The sequence below is a fragment of the Oncorhynchus gorbuscha genome, linkage group LG21, assembly GCF_021184085.1.
Source record: "Oncorhynchus gorbuscha isolate QuinsamMale2020 ecotype Even-year linkage group LG21, OgorEven_v1.0, whole genome shotgun sequence".
In the NCBI taxonomy this organism is placed as follows: Eukaryota; Metazoa; Chordata; class Actinopteri; order Salmoniformes; family Salmonidae; genus Oncorhynchus; species Oncorhynchus gorbuscha.
In genome coordinates, this window is record NC_060193.1 from 48,735,506 (window position 1) to 48,761,831 (window position 26,326).

Sequence of the window (26,326 nt, forward strand, 5' to 3'; positions counted from 1 at the left end):
CATCCATCATTTTCCCTGTATTTAGCGCTATTCATCATTCCTTCAATTCTGACTAGTTTCCCAGTCCCTGCTGAGGAAAAACATCCCCACAGCATGATGCTGCCACTACCATGCTGATGGTAGTGGTATTCTCGGGGTGATGAGAGATGTAGCCGTTTTCCTTGATGGCCAAAAAGCTACATTTTAGTCTCATCTGACCAGAGTAGCTACTTCCATATGTTTGGGGAGTCTCCCACATGCCTTTTGGCGAACACCAATGTTTTTTTCTGGCCAATCTTCCGTAAAGCCCAGCTCTGTGGAATGTACGGCTTAAGTGATCCTATGGACAGATACTCCAATCTCCGCTGTGAAGCTTTGCAGCTCCTTCAGGGTTATCTTTGGTCTCTTTGTTGCCTCTCTGATTAATGCCCTCCTTGCCTGGTCTGTGAGTTTTGGTGGGCAGCCCTCTCTTTTGGTGGGCAGCCCTCTCTTTCCATTTTTTAATAATGGATTTAATGGTGCTCCGTGAGATGTTCAAAGTTTCAGATATTCTTTTATAACCCAACCCTCATCTGTACTTCTCCACAACTTTGTCCCTGACCTGTTTGGGGAGCTCCTTGGTCTTCCTGGTGCCGCTTGCTTGGTGGTACCCCTTGCTTAGTGGTGTTGCAGAGTCTGGGGCCTTTCAGAAGAGGTGTAGATATATTGAGATCATGATCTACACTGACACTTAGATTGCACACAGCTGGACTTTATTTGACTAATTATGTGACTTCTGAAGGTAATAGGTCGCACCAGATCTTATTTAGGCACTTCATAGCAAAGGGGGTGAATACATGGGTGAATACATATGCACGCACCACTTTTCTGTTTTTTATTATTTCAAAAAGTTATTTTTTCAATTTCACTTCACCAATTTGGACTATTTTGTGTATGTCCATTACATGAAATAAAAATCTATTGAAATTACAGGTTGTAATACAACAAAATATGAAAAACACTGAGGGGGTTGAATACTTTTGCAAGGCACTGTATGTTAGCATGTTTACACACACACACACACACACACACACACACACACACACACACACACACACACACACACACACACACACACACACACACACACACACACACACACACACACACACACACACACACACACACACACACACACACACACACCAGGGGTATCCATATTCCGTGGTGAGCTCCGGGACCGTATTCAAAAAGTATCTCAAAGTAGGTGCTGATCTAGGATCAGGTGTCCCCTGTGCATATGATCTACACTGCTACTCTGAAATGTTGTGAATACAGGCCCTGAACAATAACATCTGGTTATTTCTATATGGGGACACTAATTGTATAACAATCTACTCTGCAATAGACATGAATCGTGTGTAGAGTTAATTTCCTTCTGTGGGAATAAAAGTGTCTGTTTTGGATTTCCTTAGCCTACTTCCTAATAGGTATGATTATTGTGCATAATAATGACTTTTCATTGACTTGCCTCCCTACTTCGAAACAACAGGATGCACAGTGTGAGGTTTAAAGTGGGCTATCGCAACCACATCAGAGACAAAACCATTCCTGCATTTAATCTAAATAACTACAGTGTGTGTGTGTGTGTGTGTGTGTGTGTGTGTGTGTGTGTGTGTGTGTGTGTGTGTGTGTGTGTGTGTGTGTGTGTGTGTGTGTGTGTGTGTGTGTGTGTGTGTGTGTGTGTGTGTGTGTGTGTGTGTGTGTGTGTGTGTGTGTAAGTAAGATCACAGTTTGCTAATGATTCAAATGACCTACATGTGAATGCAAGCACCTACACACACACGTGCACACACACTCCAGACCTTGAGCAAAGATAATTTTATTAATTTAAGCAATACCACAGACTGGATTCTCTAAAAAGCATAGCTGTACCAAGACAGTGGTTCTCTCAGATCTGCTGTAACAAAAGGGTGCGTTCCATCAGACTTAGAAAATAGTGTTTGATTTATTGTAAATACATTATATCAAACTAAGACACTTATGAAGTGCAATATTTGTGTTGTTATACAGAGTTGAAAACCACTATTTGTTGTTGGTCTAAAGTATGATCTACATTCAACTATGGAAATAGCATGAAAACATCTCTCACATACACGTTCTCTTAAAACATAGAATACAGGATACTACCATACTTCTAAGTCACACCACTGCAGAAACAACAGTGTTACTTACAGTAAATAAAACTATTTTTTAACTCCAAAAACACACCTTTCACAATTCTTTGATGCTATTATCTGTTTTCGTACAACAGCTACTGTATGATATAACATGAGCTATACGTGTTCTTACTCAATAAAATAGCAATAGTGTTGCTGGAGAAAAACCATAAAAAAATGTATTATTACTGTACTGAATACTAGCACAATATATACAGTACTGTATTGACCCAAATGCTACCCTGGCTCTCAGCCTATGATGTATTGTCAGCCTGCTGTATGGAGATAAATGTATGTCCACATTCTGTAAATGAATTAAACAACATCTCAATATTACTTTAGTTGAATCCTTACCATTCCTTGTCCTCAGACAATGTATTTAATTATCATATAGTCTATTAATACTCTCTGGAAAACTCTATGTTACCAAAGAAAACTTTATTAGATACATTATTTTACAAAAGTAGTATTTTCATCTTTCAATTATTATGTTATGGTGTGTTGTAGGTATACTATGCATGTTGTTGTTGTATATCACCCTTGGTAGGAAACATAACTCAAATGTTTATGATATAAATGTATATTAATCTAAACCAAATCAATGTTATCAATGACCTAATATTTAAGATCCTGTTGATGTCTAAAATAAATAATATTGAGGTTCTATATATTTGAAATGGCTTGCAATGACTATGCAACTAACTAAGAAATACAAAAGCAACAATAGAATAATTTCATAGTGCAGTCCATCCTAACTATTGATTGTTTTTAATGAACAGTATAGCATGCGTTGAAATGGCGGATGTGGGATAACCTATGTAGGAAAAACTCCAAAGCTTCTAGTCCCCTTATTGCACCTCTGTATAGGTGATGGCCCCTTCCTGAAGAAGGCACTGTGGATGCTTCATCATCTCTTATCTGGCTAGCATCCTGGTGTTAGGGTCTCACAGCTGTCTATTGGTTGGCTACACTAACCCACCAACCAATCAAGTGTCAACGTGCACAAAGCTGCCACTGAGTGACATCTTATGTCTTGTGACATCTCCTCTTCCCATTTGAGTCTTTCCATACTTGTCCAAACGAATTCTATCAAATCCAACTGATACTGCTAAAGGTAGAGATAAGAGACCCAGTAGACGATGTTGAACAGGAGGAACGACGTAGGGAAGAAGACTCTCGAGTAAACGTCCAGCTCCTTAATGTCGACATGGATGCGTCCTTTCCTCCACCCTCCCCCCTTACACTCCTCGTAACAGCAGAAGAAGCTCTGGCAGTCCTTCCCGTCCAGACACTCGTACACGTCCTCATAGTCCTGCCAGTATGAGTAGTTGTTGTTCAACGGAACCACGGTGGTGGGGGACCTGGGCACCGTGTCTAGCATCGAGTAGGTCTGTGGGAGGGGACAGAGGAAGGCCATCTCCTTAGATGTGTAAGCGATAAAGGGAGAGAAAGAGAGGGAGTGTGAGAGAGGAGGTAGGGCAAGAAATGTGGGGAGGGGGCAGAGGAAGGAAGACCTCATACAGGGATGCAGCTTAAGCCCCACCCTCTTCAACATATATATCAACGAATTGGCGAGGGCACTAGAACAGTCTGCAGCACCCGGGCTCACCCTACTAAGGAATACCTAGGATAGGATAAGTAATCCCTCTCACCCCCCCTTTAAGATTTAGATGCACTATTGTAAAGTGACTGTTCCACTGGATGTCATAAGGTGAATGCACCAATTTGTAAGTCGCTCTGGATAAGAGCGTCTGCTAAATGACTTAAATGTAAATGTAATGTAAATGTACTAGAATCTTAAGTCAAATGTCTACTGTTTGCTGATGATCTGGTGCTTCTGTCACCAACCAAGGAGAGCTTACAGCAGCACCTAGATATTCTGCAGATTCTGCCAGACCTGGGCCCTGACAGTAAATCTCAGTAAGACCAAAATAATCGTGTTCCAAAAACGGTCCAGTCGCCAGGACCACATATACAAATTCCATCTAGACACTGCTGCCCCAGAGCACACGAAAAACTATACATACCTTTAGCCTAAACATCAGGTAACTTCCACAAAGCTGTGAACAATCTGAGAGACAAGGCAAGAAGGGCATTCTATGCCATGAAAAGGAACATAAATTCAACATACAAATTAGGATCTGGCTAAAAATACTTGAATCAGTTATAGAACCCATTGCCCTTCATGGTTGTGAACCAAGAATTCACAAAATGGGACAAACACCAAATTGAGACTCTGCATGCAGAATTCTGCAAAAAATATCCTTGTAAAGCACCAAATAATGCATGCAGGGCAGAATTAGGCTGATACCCGCTAATTATCGAAATCCAGAAAAGAGCCGTTAAATTCTACAACCACCTAAAAGGAAGCGATTCCCAAACCTTCCATAACAAAGCCATCACCTACAAAGAGATGAACCTGGAGAAGAGTCCCCTCAGCAAGCTGGCCCTGGGGCTCTGTTCACAAACCCAAACAGACCAAACAGAGCCCCAGGACAGCAACACAATTAGACCCAACCAAATCATGAGAAAACAAAAAGATAATTATTTCCAATGTGTCAAGTAATTAACAAAAACACAGAGCAAACTAGAACACTGTTTAGACCTAAACAGAGTACACAGTGGCAGAATACCTGTCCACTGTGACTGACCCAAACTTAAGGAAAGTTTTGATTATGTACAGACTCAGTAAGCATAGCATTACTATTGAGGCCGCTGTAGGCAGACCTGGCACTCAAGAGAACACAGACTATGTGCACACTGCCCACAAAATGAGGTGGAAACTGAGCTGCACTTCCTAACCTCCTGCCAAATGTATGACCATATTAGAGACACATATTTCCCTCAGATTACACAGATCCACAACAAATTCTAAAAACAAACCCAATTTTGATAAACCGCCATATCTATTGGGTGAAATACCACAGTGTGCCATCACAGCAGCAAGATTTGTGAACTGTTGCCACAAGAAAAGGGCAACCAGTGAACAACAAACACCATTGTAAATACAACCCATATTTATGTTGATTTATTTTCACCCTTTTGTACTTCATTACAACACTGTATATATACATAATATGACATTAAAAATGTCTATTCTTTTGGAACTTCTGTGAGTGTAATGTTTAGTGTTAATTTTGAATTGTTTATTTCACTTTTGTATATTATCTACTTCACTTGCTTTGGCAATGTTAACATATGTTTCCCATGCCAATAAAGCCCCTTGAATTGAATGTAATTGAGAGAGGCAGCAGGGAGGGGGCGGGGGGACAACAAAAGCCAGACAGGAGACAATAAATACATGTGGGCAAACAAGGGAGAAAGACAGATGGAAAGATGAAAAGAGACAGAGAGAAAGAGATGGAGAGAAAAAGAGCTGATGCGTTGTGAGTGGAGCTGTGCTGTCATGCATTAAAGCTCCGCAGCGGGCCGTGTCCTCCCACACCCAGCAGGACGCTGTCATAGCCCAGGCAGGCAATGAGATAGAACCCCCCGGCTTTAGTGCTCTACCTAAGCTGGGACTCACTCACTGGCTCGACAGCACTACACGACATGACATGATGACATGACACGCCATTTACCAAGTACACTCTGTGACCGGTTGCTAGTGTAAGAGGATGGATATATGAAGGATGGGGGATAGACCAGACCTCAACCCTCACCGGGGGGGCAACCCCCCAGTTTGGTACCATGCAGGCCAGAGACACTGACTGCAATACTATCACAGCCAGTGCACAGTGCGACTGATGCAAGAGGATGGAGATATGAAGGATGGACTAGACCTCCACCCACTGAGACCATAATCGCTACCATGGCTAGAGCTATTGACTTTGACAACACAAACAACCTCAGTCCATGTCTTTTACAGCATTACACTGTATCGAGAAAAGTTACACCGTTTTGTCATATGGACGAAAGGTACACCATTACATGGTACGGAGGAAAAGTACACCATTACATGGTACAGAGGAAAAGTACACCATTACATGGTACAGAGGAAAAGTACACCATTACATGGTACAGAGGAAAAGTACACCATTACATCGTATGGAGGAAAGGTACATCATTACATGGTACGGAGGAAAGCTCACCAGTCTCTGTGTCTTGTTTGTTTTGTTGTAGCGGGGCTTCTGTGCCCTGTAGGCGTAGTAGTTTTGGATGGCGTACTCCATCATGGCCGCAAAAACAAACAAGAAGCACACAGTGACGAAGAGATCCATGGCCGTCACATAGGAGACTCTGGGTAGGGAGGTCCTGGCCACTGTACTAAGGGTGGTCATTGTCAACACAGTGGTGATACCTGAAAGGACAAAGTCAGCGTCATAACACAGATTGTTCATCTAGTTTGCTTGGGGATTCGAACCAGCGACCTTTCGGTTACTGGCCCAACACTCTTAACTGCTAGGCTACCTGCCACCCTGTACTAGCTGTTTGATATTGCTCTTGGCAAAACGGCTGTAATATTTTTCTCTGGCAATAGTCAGAATATATTTTGCAAATACGTTTTAAAGATATTTTATCAATTACCGAGGGTTTTAGCTTTAGAAATAAATGGACGTTTACATCAATACATTGTCAGTGCTTTAATATACTGAACAAAAATATGAAGGCAACATGCAACAAGTTCAACGATTTTACTGAGTTACAGTTCATATGAGGGAATCAGCCAATTGAAATAAATTCATTTGGCCCTAATCTATGGATTTCACATGACTCGGCCGGGGTGCAGCAATAGTTGGGCCTGGGAAAGCATAGGCCCACCCACAGGGGAGCCAGGCCCAGCCAATCAGAATGAGCTTTTCCCCACAAAAGGGCTTTATTACAGACAGAAATACTCCTCGGCACCACACCTCAGAGGATCCAGAATGTGAAGAAGTCGGACGTGGAGGTCCACGACTGGCATGGTTACACGTTAGTCTGCGGTTGCGAGGCCGGTTGGACGTACTGCTAAATTCTCTAAAACGACGTTGGAGGCAGATTATGGTAGAGAAATGAACATTAAATTATCTGGCAACAGCTCTGGTGTAAATTTCTGCAAAACTTGAGACATATGTGCACATTTGTTCTCTCCAGCACAATGTGCACCTGTGTAATGATCATGCTGTTGAATCAACTTCTTGATATGCCACACTTGTCAGGTGGATGGATTATCTTGGCAACGGACAAATGCTCAATAACCCATTTGTGCACAATATTTGAGAGAAATAAGATTTTTGTGCTTGTAGAAAATTTCTAGGATCTTTTATTTCAGCTCATGAAACATGGGACCATCCCTTTACATGTTGCATTTATATTTTTGTTGAGTATATATAGTGAAAAGTGAGCTAAATGTACCGGCTGAGATTTTGCATGTATAGAGCCTTTGATATAAAGTGATGGGTGTGACACGCACACACACTCATATGCACACACACTCTATATACAGTACACACACACACACACACTCTCTCTCGCTCTTTTATGCACATCACCAGGAACCTCTCATTTGATGACTGAATGTGGTGCTGTTTCCTAGCAGTTACCATGGAGACAAGAAGGCCCATCTATTTTGAGCTGATATTTCATACTCAATCCCCCCCCCCTTCCTTCCTTCAGACTCTGCTGGCCACGATGATTACCTTCACCTATTTCCCTTACCTTCTATACATACTTTGGCACTTAGTCAGCAGAGTTCCTTCTTAACTTTCAAACAGGCAAGGTGTAAGAGCAACTCTTAACTGGTTCCTCCAAATAAAATGGCAAAAATGTAATAAATGACAAAAAGGTATCGTAAAAATACAGAAAAGAACAGAAAATAATATAGATACAAAGAATGCATGTGGAAAGATGTCAGTACACCTACACTAAATTAGGGACACAAGACCCATACATACATATGAACAGATACAGCAGATAGAAAATAATACAGATAGAAATAACATGGTACAAAGATAGTCTACAGTGCTGTCGTGACACAGAGAGAGAAAGAAAGAGAGAGAGAGAGAGAGAGAGAGAGAGAGAGAGAGAGAGAGAGAGAGAGAAAAGAAAGTGACAAAAAATAGGGAGGGGTCACACTGTATGAGTCACTGAACTGAGAATCCCTATCCCTTACTCCCTGTCAGGTATAGCCTGATAGTCATTACCATCTGTGGTGGCCCTTACTCCCTGTCAGGTATAGCCTGACCATCTGTGGTGGCCCTTACTCCCTGTCAGGTATAGCCTGACCATCTGTGGTGGCCCTTGTGAACCTGGCTCTTTGGGAATGTCACCCAGTACACCCCGTCACTGCCCCCAAACCACACTACACCCTCAGGGGGCACCTGCATGTCAGCACCTGCCTCCTCCTTAGACCCTACCACCACCACCAGCCACTCTGCCATATATCCTGCTCTTTGCAGTCAGAGCCCATTTTCCTTATCACTCCTCTTTCTTTTCAACCTGCTATCGATCAGCGGGGAGGCCCGGAAAATCAACGCTGCGCTTTTGTGCCCCAGAATAGACACTAAATGACTTCTTTTGTCAATGAGAATGGGATATTTATCTTTACTCCTACAGTCAGCATCCTTACCTGTTAGCAAGGGGAAAGACAAACATGTTTCCGGGCTTATCTTTGTACGGTGTCGTAACAGGTGTCAAGACTGCCGAGGGAGACTATTCAATGTGATAGTGGTGGTTCAAGGATGGTTTGGTGATGAAACGGACTCGTTAATACTCTTTAAGCTTCGACTTGTTTAACCACCATTGCAAATGTGGTTGTGTTGTCACTTAGTTAAAGGTCATGTATAATGCTAATACTGTAATTTGGACTAAATGTGATATATTTGACCTTGAAGACAAAAAACCTACAAGAGCTGTCTGGAGGAATTGAATCGTACTTACCGCAAAGTTCAACTCAAACTCCAAATCACCTTCAACTACATAATCCAGACGAATGCACATGCACTAATGGAAAGCATGCATCGGGGGGGAAAATCATGAATTACAAGCGTAAACAAAAAAAGGTGACTGTTAAGCCTTGATGAATTACAAGCACATCGCATATACAAAATAAAATGGTACAAGAATCTGAAAAGCAGAACATAACATTGCGTAATTGGTCTCTGGTCTAAACAATAAAATATTGATTTTTCATGCAATCTGCCATTGTGGTAACCTTCTTTTCAACCAACCAGCTAGACTCAGACTTATTTTTTCCCCTTTCAGAATAACACATGCAGAGGTAGTCATTTCTGAACACATACTACATAAACACTGGTGGAACAGGTTTGATTGAATCCTTGGGGTTCTTCATCTACTTATTATCACATCAGTGTGTATCCTGCCAAATGGTATTCTTCAGATCAGGTACCTAGTGCTGTTCTGGCGGGGGCGGCGTCACTATTGATCCAGAAGGAGACCCAGGAGAGCACCACGGTGAGGATACAGGGGATGTAGGTCTGGATGGTGAAATAACCCATTCTCCTGCTCAGGTCAAAGTACACTGTCATGACCACATAATCACCTGGGAGAGGGGGGGGGGCGAGAGGGGCGTAGAGGGAGAGGGGGCAAGTTAAGGAGGAAGAGAGTGGGTGGGGGTGTGGGAGAAAGAGAGAGATTGAGGGAGAATCAGAGCGTCAGGTGGAACAAGAACAAGCCAGCATGGGGAGGGAGAGAGGGGTGGAGGGTGGGAGAAAGAGAGAGATTGAGGGAGAATCAGAGCGTCAGGTGGAACAAGAACGAGCCAGCATGGGGAGGGAGAGAGGGGTGGAGGGAGAGAGGGTGGAGGGTGGGAGAAAGAGAGAGATTGAGGGAGAATCAGAGCGTCAGGTGGAACAAGAACAAGCCAGCATGGGGAGGGAGAGAGGGGTGGAGGGTGGGAGAAAGAGAGAGATTGAGGGAGAATCAGAGCGTCAGGTGGAACAAGAACAAGCCAGCATGGGGAGGGAGAGAGGGGTGGAGGGAGAGAGGGTGGAGGGTGGGAGAAAGAGAGAGATTGAGGGAGAATCAGAGCGTCAGGTGGAACAAGAACAAGCCAGCATGGGGAGGGAGAGAGGTGTGGAGGGTGGGAGAAAGAGAGAGATTGAGGGAGAATCAGAGCGTCAGGTGGAACAAGAACGAGCCAGCATGGGCAGGGAGAGAGGGGTGGAGGGTGGGAGAAAGAGAGAGAGAATCATGAGATATAGCATCAGGGGGAACCACAGAAGATGGCACCATACACAATGCTTCAGGGGGTCTACTTTGGTGGGTTTTGAAGAGGGATGCTGTAACAATAGAAAGAAAGGAGGCAGATATAACAGCGGTAGAACCAGAAGTCCCTGATGGCAAGGTGGCATGGGAACTGTCCACTCGCCATTTTCTTCATTACCACGCTACAGCACAATACCTATTCATTTCATGCTGGATGAAAAACAACAAGAAGAAATTTAACGCTTTGTTTTCCCGAGTTTGTCGTGATGTAAATTAATGACATGCTATTTTTAGCTGCAGGAGCAAGCTAGCTAATCATCATGCAGCATGATGCAAGCTGGGAGTCAAGAAAAAGTGAAAACAAGATGAGAAATGTCTAATTTCCTTGAACAGAACTGAGGGAAGATCTGTGGAAGAACTCTGGCTTTCATGATTTCTCCACTCAGAACGTGGACTTGTGTCACAGTGCACCATACGCAGAATACATCATTTATTGGATCACCTGAGTTTTCAAGAGAAGTCTTCAAGACTTTCTTTTCAAAATGGAGATGAAATCATCGTTCTCCAAAAGGAATAAAGTACAGCATGAACAATGTCACCTATGAAATTTGAGAATAGGGTCAATATGGGTTAATTACAGCTTGAGGATTCATACACGAGATCAATTTATCAGCCCCTTAAAACGCTGCTACATTAATCTTCAATGCTGTCACGAATGCATTAAAAATGTATTGCAAAGTCATTCCAGCAAGCACCACTCATGAGTATAATTAGATACCTGTTTGTAAATCATGACCTTAGTCGCAAGGAATGATGGTTGGAAATAAATAGATGTAGAATTCAGTATTAAAACCAAACCACATCCATTAAATATTTTGAATCTTTAATCTTGATGGTTTGTATAAAAATATGTTTGCCTTTATACCGGATGGGACTACTGATAAGCTTCAAGCAGCCTACAGAGAAACAATATGTTAAATGTCACATTGAATTATAAAAACAGGTAAATGCACTTTCATTGTGCACTATTTTATTACACGGTGAATGATAAAGACAACGTCTACTCCCTGAGCACTACTCTTAAGTTCACTACCACCACAGTACTACTCCTACGTCTACTACCAAAGTACTACACCTAAGTCTACTACCACAGGACTACTCCTACATCTACTACCGAATTACTACTCCTAAGTCTACTACCACAGTACTACTCCTAACACAGAACCCAAACCGGCTGCGCGCATGCGCTATCGTGCATACATTTATTTTGTCCCCCCCACACCAAACGCAATCACGACACGCAGGTTAAAATATCAAAACAAACTCTGAACCAATGACATTAATTTGGAGACAGGTCGAAAAGCATTAAACATGTATGGCAATTTAGCTAGTTAGCGTGCACTTGCTAGCTAATTTGTCCTATTTAACTAGCTTGCTGTTGCTAGCTAATTTGTCCTGGGATATAAACATTGGGTTGTTATTTTACCTGAAATGCACAAGGTCCTCTACTCCGACAATTGATCCACACAAAACGGCCAACCAAATCGTTTCTAGTCATTTCTCCTCCCAGTCTTTTTCATCTTTGAACTTATATGGTGATCGCATCTAAACTTTCATAGTATTACTACGATGACTGGCAAAACAGTTCATCTTTCAATCACCCACGTGGGCATAACCAATGAGGAGATGTCACATGGGTACCTGCTTCTATAAACCAATGAGAAGATGGGAGAGGCAGGACTTTCAGCACAATCTGCGTCAGAAATAGAAAGGAGTTCTATTTTAGCCCTTGGCATCACAGACGCTCGTTGGCGCGCGAGCAGTGGGTGCAATAATTGAATAACTTGGATTTCTACATTTATTTTGCGACGCTCGCGCACGGGACGTGTCCGGTCTGGTCAGCATGTTAGTCTACTACCAGAGTACAGCTCCTAAATCTACTACCAAATTACTACTCCTAAATCTACTACCAAATTACTACTCATAAATCTACTACCACAGAACTACTCCGAAATCTACTACCGAATTATTACTCCTAAGTCTACTAACAGAGTACTACTCCTAAGTGCAATTTCAACCTGTTTTCTGCCCTGCCAAATGCTGTCTTTGTCATTTCCATGGTACAATAATACAACATATCTTGACTATCTTCCAAGAAAAGGTATTGTCTTTGCTCTCTGGCAATATCTTGCAAAACTGGCAAAGCAATTGTCTTTGCAATGCGATAGTTTACAAAGACTGGAAAAGCAATTGACTTAAGCCAGAGTGGTAGCACCAGACCTCAAGACACCAGCTGGTAATGCCTGCTGTCTCCCGCTGCTAACAGACAGGAGAATATGACAGATCATTTACAGTAAATGTAGATCATTTTATTAAAAAACAGCTAAAAATAGCACTTTGTCCTTTTTCCTTGGAATCAGTATCTAATAATTCAGAGAGAAATTGGATGGAGAACACAGGAGCCAGTGAAGGGCTGTGATGAGGATTTATTTGATTGGTTGTGAAAAACAGGTCAGCTGTTTGGGTATTAAATGTACGATAACTAATTTACTGTACCTGCTGTTGTTTTTAGGACGTCTGTGGTATTCCGCAGGCCCATAAAGTCAAACTGGTAGAGGCGCCAGTACTTCTGGTCTGAGGTTTCGATGGAGTTCCTTTTCCATCTGTAAATCATTTCATCCTTGGGGTAACCATCTGTAAGTCAAGTAAACACACAGTGACCCTGTGACCCTATGGTAGAATTTAATTCTAATAAAATAAGATTTATGCTTCAATCTGACCCATACATGTTTCATTGTTTCATGGGTCTTACTGGACATATTCCTATGTATGTATTATATAACCTACTAATTGCATACTGTTAAATACACTTAAATACGGGAACAGCACACGCACACGCCGGCACACACACACACACGCACAGTATAGCGCCACTAGACTTTTAAAAAGTAACAAACAGGGCCATAGTAAAGTGCTGTAAGAGCAGATGAAAAGGGACAGAACCAAGTGTAATGGGATACTTTGAGTTACTGTGAGAGTGTTGTGTTGATGCTAGAGTTGACCTTCCCTTTTCACAGAAGTGTGTGTGTGTGCCTCTGAAATCTAATTTGAAAGCTATGCAACGGAAATGAATCACTTCATTGTGCTCTGATGATTTCAAGCAGGTGAACTGTATCCCATTGACATGTTATTATGAGGTGTGTATCTCACACACACGCACAAAGCGACAATGTTATTCACATTAAGGAAAGCTACAACAAAGGGAAGCTGGTGAGATGATGTGGAATGTGCTGAGTGCATGTCTATATCTTAGAAACTATTATGCCGTGAAAGTACAATACAATAACGAGGAGGCAGAAAGCTATGTTTAGGCTAGGGCTCAGCTGCAAGTTGGGTATCAGGGTTTGGCTCTGGAGTTGGCACTGCCTCCTAAAGGTGTGGTGTCCAGGGCATCCAGGCCAATGAGAGAGGGGGCTGCAGCTTCATGGCCCTGCAGCTGATCCACATGGCTACGGTGCACTTTACCGTCAGGCGTCCGAGTCCTGTAAGAGGCCGGTCCAGTGGCTTCTTCCACAACTGCAAGCACCTACATAGGGCCTCGAGAGTAGTTCCTCATGTACACAGACTCGTCAGGTGGAAAACACCTTAAATGATCACGGCCCCTAGCTGCATCACCCTCCTGCCTTAGACGCATGTCACTTGCCATGTCTGGGTGCAGCCGATCTAAAGCAGTTGTCAAACGCCTGTTCGTTAATAGCTCGGCTGGAATCTTGCCAGTAGACGCCGTCGTAACATGTTGAGACAGCAGGAACCTCGACAGTCAGGCCTGTCAGTCACCCACCAAGATATAGCTCCTCCTTGGTTGTCTGAACCATGTGTTCAGCTTGGCCATTGGAGGACGGATGATATGGGGCTGTGGTGACATGTCTGATTCATTTACACCCAGCGAACTCCTTCAACTCAGTAGAAGTGAAGGCAGCTCCATTATCTGACACCAGGACGTCATACAACCGATGAATGGCAAACCGCAAATGGAGGGTTCTTATTACAGCACCATAGGGCATCAAGATAACCATGGCTACTTCCATGCACTTTGAATGGGAATCTACCATAATGAGAAAAGTATTTCATTTGAATTACCCAGAAAAGTCCATATGAAGACAAGCATTTCTTTGTGGTCCACTCCCATGGGTGCAAGGCCGCCTTGGGTGAGCAGGGAGACTGCTGACAGGGAACACAGTGAGGCACCACAGCCTAAATTTCCATGTGCATCCCGGGCCACCACACATATCTCCGTGCCAGTGCCTTCATCCTCACTAGTCCAGGATGCATATCATGCATCATGGAAAAGACCCCCTCGCTCGCCATGCCAGGTACCACAACCCGACTGGCCCACAACACACAGTTCTTGTGAACCAACAGCTCGTTCCAACGATACCATTGAAACCCAAACGGTCTGCCAGGAACATCAGAGGCCCATCCATGCAGCACCCAGCGAAGCACTCGGGACAGGACAGGATCCTTGAAGGTCAGTGCGGCTTTCTTAGAAGCACGGAGAAGGGTATCGGGCACCACCTTCTACAGCATCCCTTCCCAGGGAGGTGGTGGCTCAGACAAAGGGGTAGTGAGTGACAGGCAAATCAGGGCATCTGCATTAGCCAACTGCTTCCTTGGATGATAGCAGAGCTCATAACTATGTCCCAGTACTCAGACTCCATCTGACCATGCAAGTGAAAATATTTTTGGGCATGGGCTTCATATGATGAAAGACGCCCATCAAGGGCTTGTGGTTGGTGTAGACCACAAAATGGTGACCTGACAAATACTGATGGAACTTCATGACAGCAAAAATGTTCGCCAGGGCCTATTTATCCGGGTGTGCATACTACTGTTCAGCGACAGTTAGGGTCCTAGATGCGTATCACACAGGTGCTTCCCAACCATCATATTCCACATGACTAAACAAAGCCCATATGGAGATTCATCACAGACCAGTAACAGGGGTTTTCTATTATCATAGTGGGCTAGCAGCCCATCTGCTTGCAGCAGCTGCTTAGCCTCTTTATAGACTTCTTCATGAGCGGCCAGGTCCAGTAGGCGATGCTAGGGCTGTAGCTTTATCAAGCAGGAAGCAGTTGTAAAAATTGAGATGCCTCAGAAACGACTGAAGCTCAGACTTGTTCTGGGAAGAAGGTGCCTCCTTAATGGCCTTTACCTTATCCTGGGTTGGTCGCATGCCTTCCTTGTCAACGTGGAACCCCAGGAACTCAACATTGGGTGCAGCAAAAATGGACTCTCTCTCAGGCTGTGGCCCCCCCATGGGTACTATAGACAACATACTTCTCAGGGTCTGGGTGACAGTTTACCAAGTGTGTCTGTTGTGTGGTCCAAGTGGGCATGAATTAACTGCCTGAGGCCTGGGACTGGGACCTTTGTCAAACAAAGTCAAGCTATATGTCCCCTCCGTTTACAGTAGTGACAGGTTGCAACCCTAAACCTACAGCTGTTGGAATTATGAGCACCTCCACATCTGAAACGGGCTTTGAAGTCATCTCTGGATTCTGACTCCGCCCCCTCCGTGCGCACCGGCCTACTACGTTCAGCGAGATGAATTACAGGAACAGTCGGAGGACCTGGTCTTTCAGGGTGAAGCAGGCAGGCATTATTTGCAGCAGTCTCAGCTGCCAAGGCTTTTACCTCAGCCACTCTAAATATCAGATTGGGCTCAGCCAATAGACTCATCTAACAATTCTGTCAAGCAGCATTGGCTCCAGTGCACCGAAAGCCTGCGCAGACCAGCAATGAAACTGGAGATATTCTGATTTGCCTTTTGTTTACAATTATGAAAACAAAATCTCTGCACAATTTCTGACGGATCTGGGCTGAAAGGCCACTTCAAACATGCCACCATGTGATCATAACTCTTTGCAGTGGGCAGGGCTGGAGTGGGTAGAGAACCTAATGTACACTGAACAAAAATTATAAACGCAACTATTTCAAATACTGAGTTACAGTTCATATAAGGAAATTAGTCAACTGAAATAAATTAATTCGGCCCTAATCTTTGGATTTTACATGACTGGGAAAATTGATACAGATGCCTTAAAAAAGGTAGGGGCGTGGGTCAGAAAACCAGTCGCTATCTGGTGTGACCACCACTTGCCTCATGCAGCGCAACACATCTCCTTTGCATAGAGCTGATCAGGCTGTTGATTGTGGCTTGTGGAATGGTGTCCCACATCTCTTCAATGGCTGTGTGAAGTTGCTGGATATTGGCAGGAACTGGAACACGCTGTCGTACAGATCAATCCAGAGCATCCCAAACATGCTCAATTGGTGAAATGTCTGGAGAGTATGCTGGGAAGAACTGGGACATTTTCAGCATCCAGGAATTGTGTACAGATCAGTGCAACATGGGACCATGCATTATCATGCTGAAACATGAGGTGATGGCGGCGGATGAATGGCATGACAATGGACCTCAGGATTTAACCACAGTATTCAAATTGCATTCAAATTGCAACCAATAAAATACAATTGTGTTTGTTGTCCATGGCTCATGGGGCGCTTTGTTCACAATGTTGACGTCAACAAACTGCTCGCCCACACGACGGCATGGTTACACGTGGTCTGCGTTTGCGAGGCCGGTAGGATGTACTGACAAAATTACGTTGGAGGCAGCTTATGGTATAGAAATTAACATTAAACAATCTGGCAACAGCTCTGGAGGACATTCCTGCAGTCAGCATGCCAATTGCACACTCCCTCAAAACTTGAGACATCTGTGGCATTGTGTTGTGTGACAAAACTGCCACATTTTAGAGTGGTCTTTTATTGTCTCCAGTACAAGCTGCACCTTTGCAATGATCATGCTGTTTAATCAGCTTCTTGATATGCCACACCTGTCAGGTGAATAGATTAACTTGGCAAAGGGGAAATGCTCACGAACAGTAATATAAAGAAATGTGTGCACATTATTTTTGAGATATACGTTTTTATGCATATGGAACATTTCTGAGATCCTTTATTTCAGCTCATGAAACATAAAACCAACACTTTACACGCTGTATTTATACATTACATTAACAAAAGTATGTGGACACCTTTTCGTCAAACCTCTCATTCCAAAATCCTGGGCATTAATATGGAGTTGGTCCACCCTTTGCTGCTATAACAGCCTCCACTCTTCTGGGAAGGCTTTCTACTAGATGTTGGAACATTGCTTTTGGGACTTGCTTCACTTCAGCCACAAGAGCATTAGTGAGGTGGAACACTGATGTTGGGTGATTCGTCCCAAAGGTGTTCGATGAGGTTGAGGTCAGGGCTATGTGCAGGACTGTCAAGTTCTTCCACAATTATTTTGACAAACCCTTTCTGGATGGAACTCAGTTTGTGCATGGGGGCATTGTCATGCTGAAAGAGGAAAGGGCCTTCCTGTTCTCTTGGCATCCACCAAACCCAGATTCATCCGTCGGAATGCCAGATGGTGAAGCGTGATTAATCACTCCAGACTCCAATGGCGGTGAGCTTTACACCATTCCAGACGACGCTTGGAATTGCCAAAGCCCCATATACTACCCACCACTGTGACCTGTATGCTCTTGTTGGCTGGCCCTCGCTTCAAATCCGTAGCCAACCCACTGGCTCCAGGTCACCTATAAGTCTTTGCTAGGTAAAGCCCCACCTTATCTCAGCTCACTGGTCACCATAGCAGCACGCACCCGTAGCATGCGCTCCAGCAGGTATATTTCACTGGTCATCCCTAAAGCCAACTGCTCCTTTGGCTGCCTTTCCATCCAGTTCTCTCATAGTCTTATAAGTGTTATGGTCTTATATCTGTAAATAGCCCACCCAACTACCTCATCCCCATATTGTTATTTTTGTTTTTGCTCCTTTGCACCCCAGTATCTCTATTTGCACATTCATCTTCTGCACATCTATCACTCCACATCACTCCAGTGTTTAATTGCTAAATTGTAATAATTTTGCCACTATTGCCTTACCTCCCTAATCTTACTACATTTGCACACACTGTATATAGATTTTTCTATTGTGTTATTAATTGTACATTTGTTTATCCCATGTGTAACTCTGTGTTCTTGTTTGTGTCGCATTGCTTAGCTTTATCTTGGCCAGATCGCAGTTGTAAATGAGAACTTGTTCTCAACTGGCCTACCTGGTTAAATAAAGGTGAAATATATATTTTAAATAATTGTTTGTTTGTCTAAGGAGAATGCATGGCTGTGAGCTCAATTTTATACAACTGTCAGCAACAGGTGTGCCTGAAATATATACTTTCGTACATACAGTTGAAGTCGGAAGTTTGCATACACCTTCGTCAAGTACATTTAAACTCAGTTTTTCACAATTCCTGACATTTAATCCACGTAAAGAATTCCCCGTTTTAGGTCAGTTAGGATCACCACTTTATTTTAAGAGTGTGAAATGTCAGAATAATAGTAGAGAGAATTATTTATTTCAGCTGTTATTTCTTTCATCACATTCCCAGTGGGTCAGAAATGTACATACACTCAATTAGTATTTGGTAGCATTGCCTTTAAATTGTTAAACTTGGGTCAAACGTTTCAGGTAGCCTTCCACAAGCTTCCCACATTAAGTTGGGTGAATTTTGACCCATTCCTCCTGACAGAGCTGGCAGTTTTGTAGCAGTGGGTTCTTCATTGCTGAGTGGCCTTTCAGGTTGTGTAGATATATGATTAGTTTTACTGTGGATATAGATACTTTTGTACCTCCAGCATCTTCACAAGGTGCTTTGCTGTTGTTCTGGGATTGATTTGCACTTTTCGCACCTAAGTGCGTTCATCTCTAGGAGACAGAACACGTCTACTTCCTGAGTGGTATGGCGGCTGCGTGGTCCCATGGTGTTTATACTTGCGTACTATTGTTTGTACAGATGAACGTGGTACCTTCAGGCATTTGGAAATTGCTCCCAAGGATAAACCAGACGTGTGGAGGTCTACTATTGTTTTTCTGGGGTCTTGGCTGATTTATTTTTTATTTTCCCATGATGTCAAGCAGAGAAGCACTGAGTATGAAGGTAGGCCTTGAAATACATCCACAGGTACACCTCCAATTGACTCAAATTATGTCAGTTAGCCTATTAGAAGCTTCTAAAGCCATGACATCATTGTCTGGAATTTTCCAAGCTGTTTAAAGGCACAGTCAACTTAGTGCAAGTAAACATCTGACCCACTGGAATTGTGATACAGTGAATTATAACTGAAATAATCTGTCTGTAAGCAATTGTTGGAAAAGTTACTTGTGTCATGCACACAGTAGATGTCCTAACCGGCTTTTTAAAACTATAGTTCGTTAACAAGAAATTTGTGAAGTGGTTTAGAAAGATGTTTTAATGACTCCAACCTAAGTGTATGTAAACTTCCAACTTCAACTGTATGAGGTATTTTTGTTCAGTGTAGAATACGTCACCGTCCCGCACACACAGAGCAGCACAGTGCATTTACTTTCGTCATTTCCAATGTCATTAGCCACAAAAAAACATTCCAGCCTTTCAACATACTCCTCCCAAGACCTATGCTTTTCATCAACAAACTCCTTACTCTTCCCATAAAAAGCCATGATCACGTCAGAAAAGGAAAATCCACTTTTATTTATTTAACTAGGCAAGTCAGTTAAGAACAAATTCTTATTTATAATAACGGCCTGCCTCGACCAAACTCTAACCCAGATGACGCTGGGCCAATTGTGCATCAACCTTTGGGACTCCCAATCACAGCCAGTTGTGACACAGCTTGGAATCGAACCAGGGTCTGTAGTGACACCTCTAGCACTGACATGTAGTGTCGTAGACCACTGCGCCACTCAGGAGCCCATTTTATGTTTACTCACAAATCCTCCTCAAACATTCCAGTCCAGAGCCGCCTCGTGTTCAGTACTATGTCCGTGACAATACTGAGGAGGCAGCAAGGCAAGTTTAGGCTATTTACTCCATGGTGCAGGCAATAAACATGAACGCCATGTCGGCAGGTGACTGAACTTTTACACCCACTGTATGGGGCGGGCACGCTATGTATGGGAGTGTCTGTGCGTGCTCCTTAACGTGCCCACAACAACATTACCCAATACATAACAGAAACCACATACTCTCCTGTCTCCATTAGGATGGTAGGAGTACAGTCAGTACACTGTAAGATTGACTCTTCACTGGTAAATGTCAGTTATTGACATATCCCACTCTGTACTGTAGGTTACACAGAAACGAGCCATGGTAGACAGCCCAGCCAACTTCCTCTCTCCTCTGCACAGATAATAGCTTGGGTCAAAGCAAAGAGAATCTATAAGGGACAGATGTCTATTAATCCTTGTATAGCAGCCTATATGCACTGTGCTCTAGGTTCGGTCGTATATAAACACTTCAATGGACAGAAATGACTAGTCTCTTACCTGGGATTCTCTTTTTTTCATTAGATTGAGTGCTTAAAGGGATAGTTCACCCAATTGACAAAATGCCATTGGTATCCTTACCCTGTAAGCAGTATATGGACAAGGTATGACATCAATCCATGCTTTGGTTTAGTTTCCCTGGCACGGTTTCCAAATGCTAACGTTTTAGCATTTGTGGCACAAAGCCCATTCAAGTCATGGGCCCATTTTTCACTAATAAGTGACTTTGCTGAGCTTCATTTGAGATACTTTGGGATGATTTGAACGATGTGCAAACATTTGTAATGTCGGTCCCATGACACAAATGCTAAAACATGAGCATTTGAAACAGTGCCAGGAAAGGTAGTCCAAAGGATGGATTGCTGTCATATCTAGGTTGCTTACAGGGTAAGGAAACCAAATATGTCATTTTGTAGTTTGGGTGACATATCCCTTTAAAGATCTGAACGATGAGAAGTCCACATTGATTTAATAACAAAATAAAATACATGTTTTCGATAAATCAATGGAGGCTGCTGAGGGGAGGACTGCTCATAATAATGTCTGGAACGGAGTGAATGCAATGCCATCAAACATGTAGAGACCATGGGTTTGATGCCCTTCCATTTCTTCTGCTCCAGCCATTACCACGATCCTGTACTCCCCAATTAAGATGCCACCAAACTCCTGTCGGTGAAATGTGTTATTTTATAGGGTCACCCATAGCAGTACGGTGCCCTTGGAGCAAATTATGTGCCTTGCTCAAGGACACATCGGCAGATCGTTCACTTTGTCGGCTCGGGTATTCAAACCAGCCACTTTCGATTGCTGGCCCAACGCTCTAACCGCCAGGCTACCTGCCGCCATTGTCACCATGGGAGCACCACACGCCACATGTCCAATGTTCTTTTCCCTGGGGTAAGTGAAAATATCAAACAGCGAGGATGTGTCTGTCGCCTCTGCCACGCCAGTGGGTGGGTGGTGTGGAGGAATGGATAGAGTTTTCTCCTGTTTCCAGGTCAGAGATTAAGCCTATTCTCTATTGAGCATGCTTTTTAAACCAGGACTACGCTCAATCTGTCTGGGCAATCAGACAAAGATGTTGATTTACAGCAACAAAAAACATTCAAATCCAGAATAATATGATAGGACTATTTTCTGAAGGTGACATTTTTGAGGATGACTTACTGTATGGATGTACATAGAGTACACAGGCTGTGGATGGTGAAGCAATGGTGGTTCATTGGAAGGGTGGGGAAATGGAGGGGGCATACGGTGGGGGGGGGTGGCGCGATTTATTGTAGACTTAATAGAAGTAAGATCAAGGTCTTTATCTGGAAAACAGCTGGAAATCCATTAGCTTCAGTGTGCATGGCCTTCACATCCTGTTCCCACCAATTCTTTAATTAGGGTAGAAATTCAATGTTCTACTTCACTTAATAATAACGTTCTATGTTCACTTCCCATTCTGCCTGAGCTGAATTTTGTCCCATTTTATTGCAGGTGACGTGCTGTTGTTGTGTTGTTAATGGACTGCCCAGAAAGCCTGGTCCTTTTCCATGTGGCTTTAAAGAATGGAAAAGTGGTAAAGAGTATGTTTGTATCAAGCTTTCACATTGGTGACTCACACATTCTCATGAAAGACTGCAGAAAATCTTTCAGGCTACAAACCTATATACCTTTCAGAGAATCTGCCCAACAAGCCTCCTACTCAAAACAGTTGTATGTGCATCGACCTCATACTGTGACAGAATAGAAAGGGTATCATTTGGATCTAGTACATTGGACCTGTAGTGACCAATGGCGTTCATTGCGGATACCTCGATCGTTTATATAAAAGTGAGTTGTAAGACTACAGTACGTGGGTGAGAAGAAAATGCCCGGGATAGTATGGTCTGACTTTTGGTGTCTATTGTGTATCATACTGTGATTGTCTAGTGCATAAATAAGGTGTTGATTGTTGTATATATTAGGGGTATGTGAGACTCCTGTCCAGAGTTGATTATTAGGAAATGGAACTATACTAATTTGCTCAATTTATGAAACAAACAACAATTTGGTGTGTCATTGTTTGTTGCAAATAACATTGCTGCCTAACCTTGCTGCCCCCCCCCCCCTTTCCTCTTCAAAAGGATCAGAATGGAACTAAGCTGTCAAGCTTTATTGTGTTACCCTAGATGATTTTCTTAAATTGTATGTGGAGGCGTCAATTAATCAATCTATATGAAATATATTACCTATTCACATGCATTTTTCATGTATCTATATGAAATATGATGTTTCCTGATGTATTGTTCATATATTAAATATACTACTTTTCCCCATATATTGTTCATAAATGTACATGATTTCCCCATGTATTTTTTAATATGTTTATACAAAATGTGACGTATGAATGGGTGACATGATTGCATGGCCACACAATACTCACAGCTAGAGAAGACCAGGGGACAGGAGTGCTCATCCATAGGGAAGTTGTGGAGCTGCAGCTGGCACTCTGCATTGATGGTCAACCTACAGCACGAGTCAGAGAGAGGCCGTGAGTGAGCATTGCCTTCGTTTCTCACATACACTACTGGTGATGTGAACGTGTCATTTATTGATGAAGACAGCATAGGGTGTGAAATAAGGGAAGGCTGGCTCTTGATGTTGTTCTTACATACTGCACATGCTGAGAAAGAGACAGAGAGCCATAATGCTGAATTTCGCTGCTATGCTGTTTCCATTTTTTTTGTTAGTGTGAAAAGAATGAGCGATTGCAGGGATAACAAACTGGCATCTTGTTGCATGCCTGTGAGAGACCTAATGGGCCACCTATTATCCTGACATGACTGCCAGTGCCAGGGGGCTGGAGATTGCCGGTCGGCCGGCCGGCTGGTCGCCTCCGAGTCTGGTGAGCCCTTCAAATTGTTATTTTCCTTGAGTAACAAACTCCGGCAGACTAGTTAAGAAAAATGATTGGATGAAGAAATGCTCTCGTCCCGGAGTTATGTAGGTCATCGGACCGGATTTCACCCTATTCGTCTTCTCTTTTTTCTTCTCCTTCTCCTCTTCCTCTTCCTCTGTCTCCCTGATAAAATGTCACTCTTGTTTACATTGGCTTGACTGAAGTTCACAGTGAAGAGGAATTAATGAGAGCTTAGATGGGAGCTTGATTCACTCCATTGTTTTAATCAGACCAGGATGCCACTCAAGAAGATTTATAGATCTGCTAAATGATAATGCTGATGAATAATGCTAACTGAATGCTTACTGAAAATGCTCATTAATAATGCAAACTGATATTTCTCACTGACAACGCTCAATTATAGTGCTCAACAATAATCATCACCAGTAAATCAAATCACATTGTATTGGTCACCTCACATATTTGGCAGATGTTGTTGTGGGTGTAGCGAAATTCTTATGTTCCTAACTTCAACAATGCAGTAATACCTAACAATACACACAAATAAAAAAAATCGAAAGAAAGGAATTAAGAAATATAGAAAAATTATAACGAGCAATGTCAGTGTCTGGAATATAAATATATATGTACATATATATGTATATATATACATATATGTATATGATGGTGTATGGTGGTGTGTATAAACATTATGGGCATTATGGTCCTTCTGTAGCTCAGTTGGTAGAGCATGGCGCTTGTAACGCCAGGGTAGTGGGTTCGATCCCCGGGACCACCCATATGTAGAATGTATGCACACATGACTGTAAGTCGCTTTGGATAAAAGTGTCTGCTAAATGGCATATATTATTATTATTCATTTAGCATATTATTATATGACGCTAAATAACAAATCTCAGTGATAATGCTCAATAATAATTTTCAGTGATAGTGCTCATACACTGTATAATGCTAAACGATCATTCTCAAAGATAATACTAACCGATAAAGCTCACTGAGAATGGCTGATAATGGCAGATCTTGTATGATTTCGCCTTGTGGAGCCAGCCAGGTCAGTGCTGACAATAATTAACCGGCCCACACATTATTTTCCTTTGTCCTGTGCTTTGCCTGTTGCCAAGGGAATGCCTCAGTCAGTGACGCAAACAGCAGGGTGATGTCTCTTTTCTCAATGGAGGTGAGTCCACGGTTGAAAACGTTGCAAGAAAGTAATGAATGGATGGCATTTATGCACTAAAAAGCATGACCTCCCTAAGACAGTGTACTTCAGTGCGTAAAGCGAGTGTACCAAGTATGCTAACCCACATAATGGAGCAATGATGAAAGAGACAAAACAATGTCTGTCTTATCACAGAGTAGACAGATGTTTATTTCTGTGTAATGGCATAGTAACAGTATGTGGCACAGACGTCAGTGTGTTTGTGCCACCTTCTTATACTGTGTTCTGAGTTCTGAGAACGTTAGAATATTCTAGATCTTCAGTACAAAGACAGGTAGTAATGACACTATTTTAATTTATGTTGTCTTTTTCTTTCCTTTCAAGGGAAAACCCAATGTTTGCTACACTGTAAATTCTGAACTAAGATGGAACGATAGTTGGCTGTTCAAAACAACAATGTCTGTGACATCTGATAAAGAAAAGCCATTTATTTTACCTCAGCGTGTATAATATCTTCCCATCGTTCCAGATACGCAGAAGCTGATTGGGCATCGTAATCCAATGAGAGTCTGCGTTCTTGGAGTTTCTGAAGATGGTGTCAGGGACCCAGATCATTCCCACCATGTTGCTGTTTAGAGTCAGGATCTTCATAGTGCTGTTGTATTGCAGACGGCTGTCGACCCACGTCTGTGCAAAAATGATGTCAATTTCGTATTCCTGTAACAAAACAGGACAAAATGACCTTTAACCTACATGTATTATTACATATTTTATGATCCATTTTGGTCCCAACTCTGGAGAATATATATATATTTTTTCATTGAGAGAAGCTGCACATCGCTGTGTTGATGGTCTACCCGAACATAGAGACAGGACGAGACAAGACCTTTGTTCTCTTCGAATCATTTATGGTATGTTTTGTCTATGATAAGACAAGTTTAAATTGCCTTAACATTTAAAAGTGCTAAAAAATAGAAGTATTTCTCTTTTCCTAATCCCTTATGTTGACGTCCCCCGGAAACCACATCTTGATTCTGACGGGTGACCTTTTGGAAACTTTTACAGGCACATGGGACCTGACTTTAATGCAGCACTAATTAGAGTGTGATGGGTGCAGCACGACTGTAGCTGTTACCATGACCTTAAGGAGTAAAAGGACAGTCAATCACACAATACATCAGTCTAAAGACTATATTACTCAAGCCTCCCAGACAATAGCCACAGTAATTTATAATATCTGGTTTGGCTCAGTTGGTAGAGCGTAGCGCATAGCACAGGTTTAATGGGTTTGATTCCCGCTGGGGCAACCCTAAGAAAAATGTATGCATGCATGACTGCAAGTTGCTTTGGATAACAGCATCTGCTAAATGGCATACATTAATGTATGAGAAATAAAGTGAAACGGGCTTGATCAGACAAACTAGTATCACAGATAAGATACATAATTTACCTACATGACTACATTTGAATTAATAATGCTGATCTAACATTTTACAATGTTATTCCACCCATGAGTTTCTCACTGGCTAAGTT

At 42.7% G+C, this 26,326-nt stretch overlaps 1 protein-coding gene across 1 annotated transcript in view; it reads right to left on the reverse strand.

Moving 5' to 3' along the window:
* Positions 1–1,823: 1,823 nt before the first annotated feature.
* LOC124008645 (gamma-aminobutyric acid receptor subunit gamma-3-like) overlaps positions 1,824–26,326 on the reverse strand; it is a 41,784-nt gene continuing 17,281 nt past the window's right edge. Inside the window, exons 4-9 of the mRNA XM_046320123.1 lie at positions 25,290–25,510; positions 23,158–23,240; positions 12,879–13,016; positions 9,505–9,657; positions 6,269–6,477; positions 1,824–3,567 (exon numbers count right to left, since the gene is read on the reverse strand). Of these exons, the coding sequence (XP_046176079.1) occupies positions 3,286–3,567; positions 6,269–6,477; positions 9,505–9,657; positions 12,879–13,016; positions 23,158–23,240; positions 25,290–25,510 (1,086 nt within the window). The 3' untranslated portion in view covers positions 1,824–3,285. The remainder of the gene's footprint in view (positions 3,568–6,268; positions 6,478–9,504; positions 9,658–12,878; positions 13,017–23,157; positions 23,241–25,289; positions 25,511–26,326) is intronic.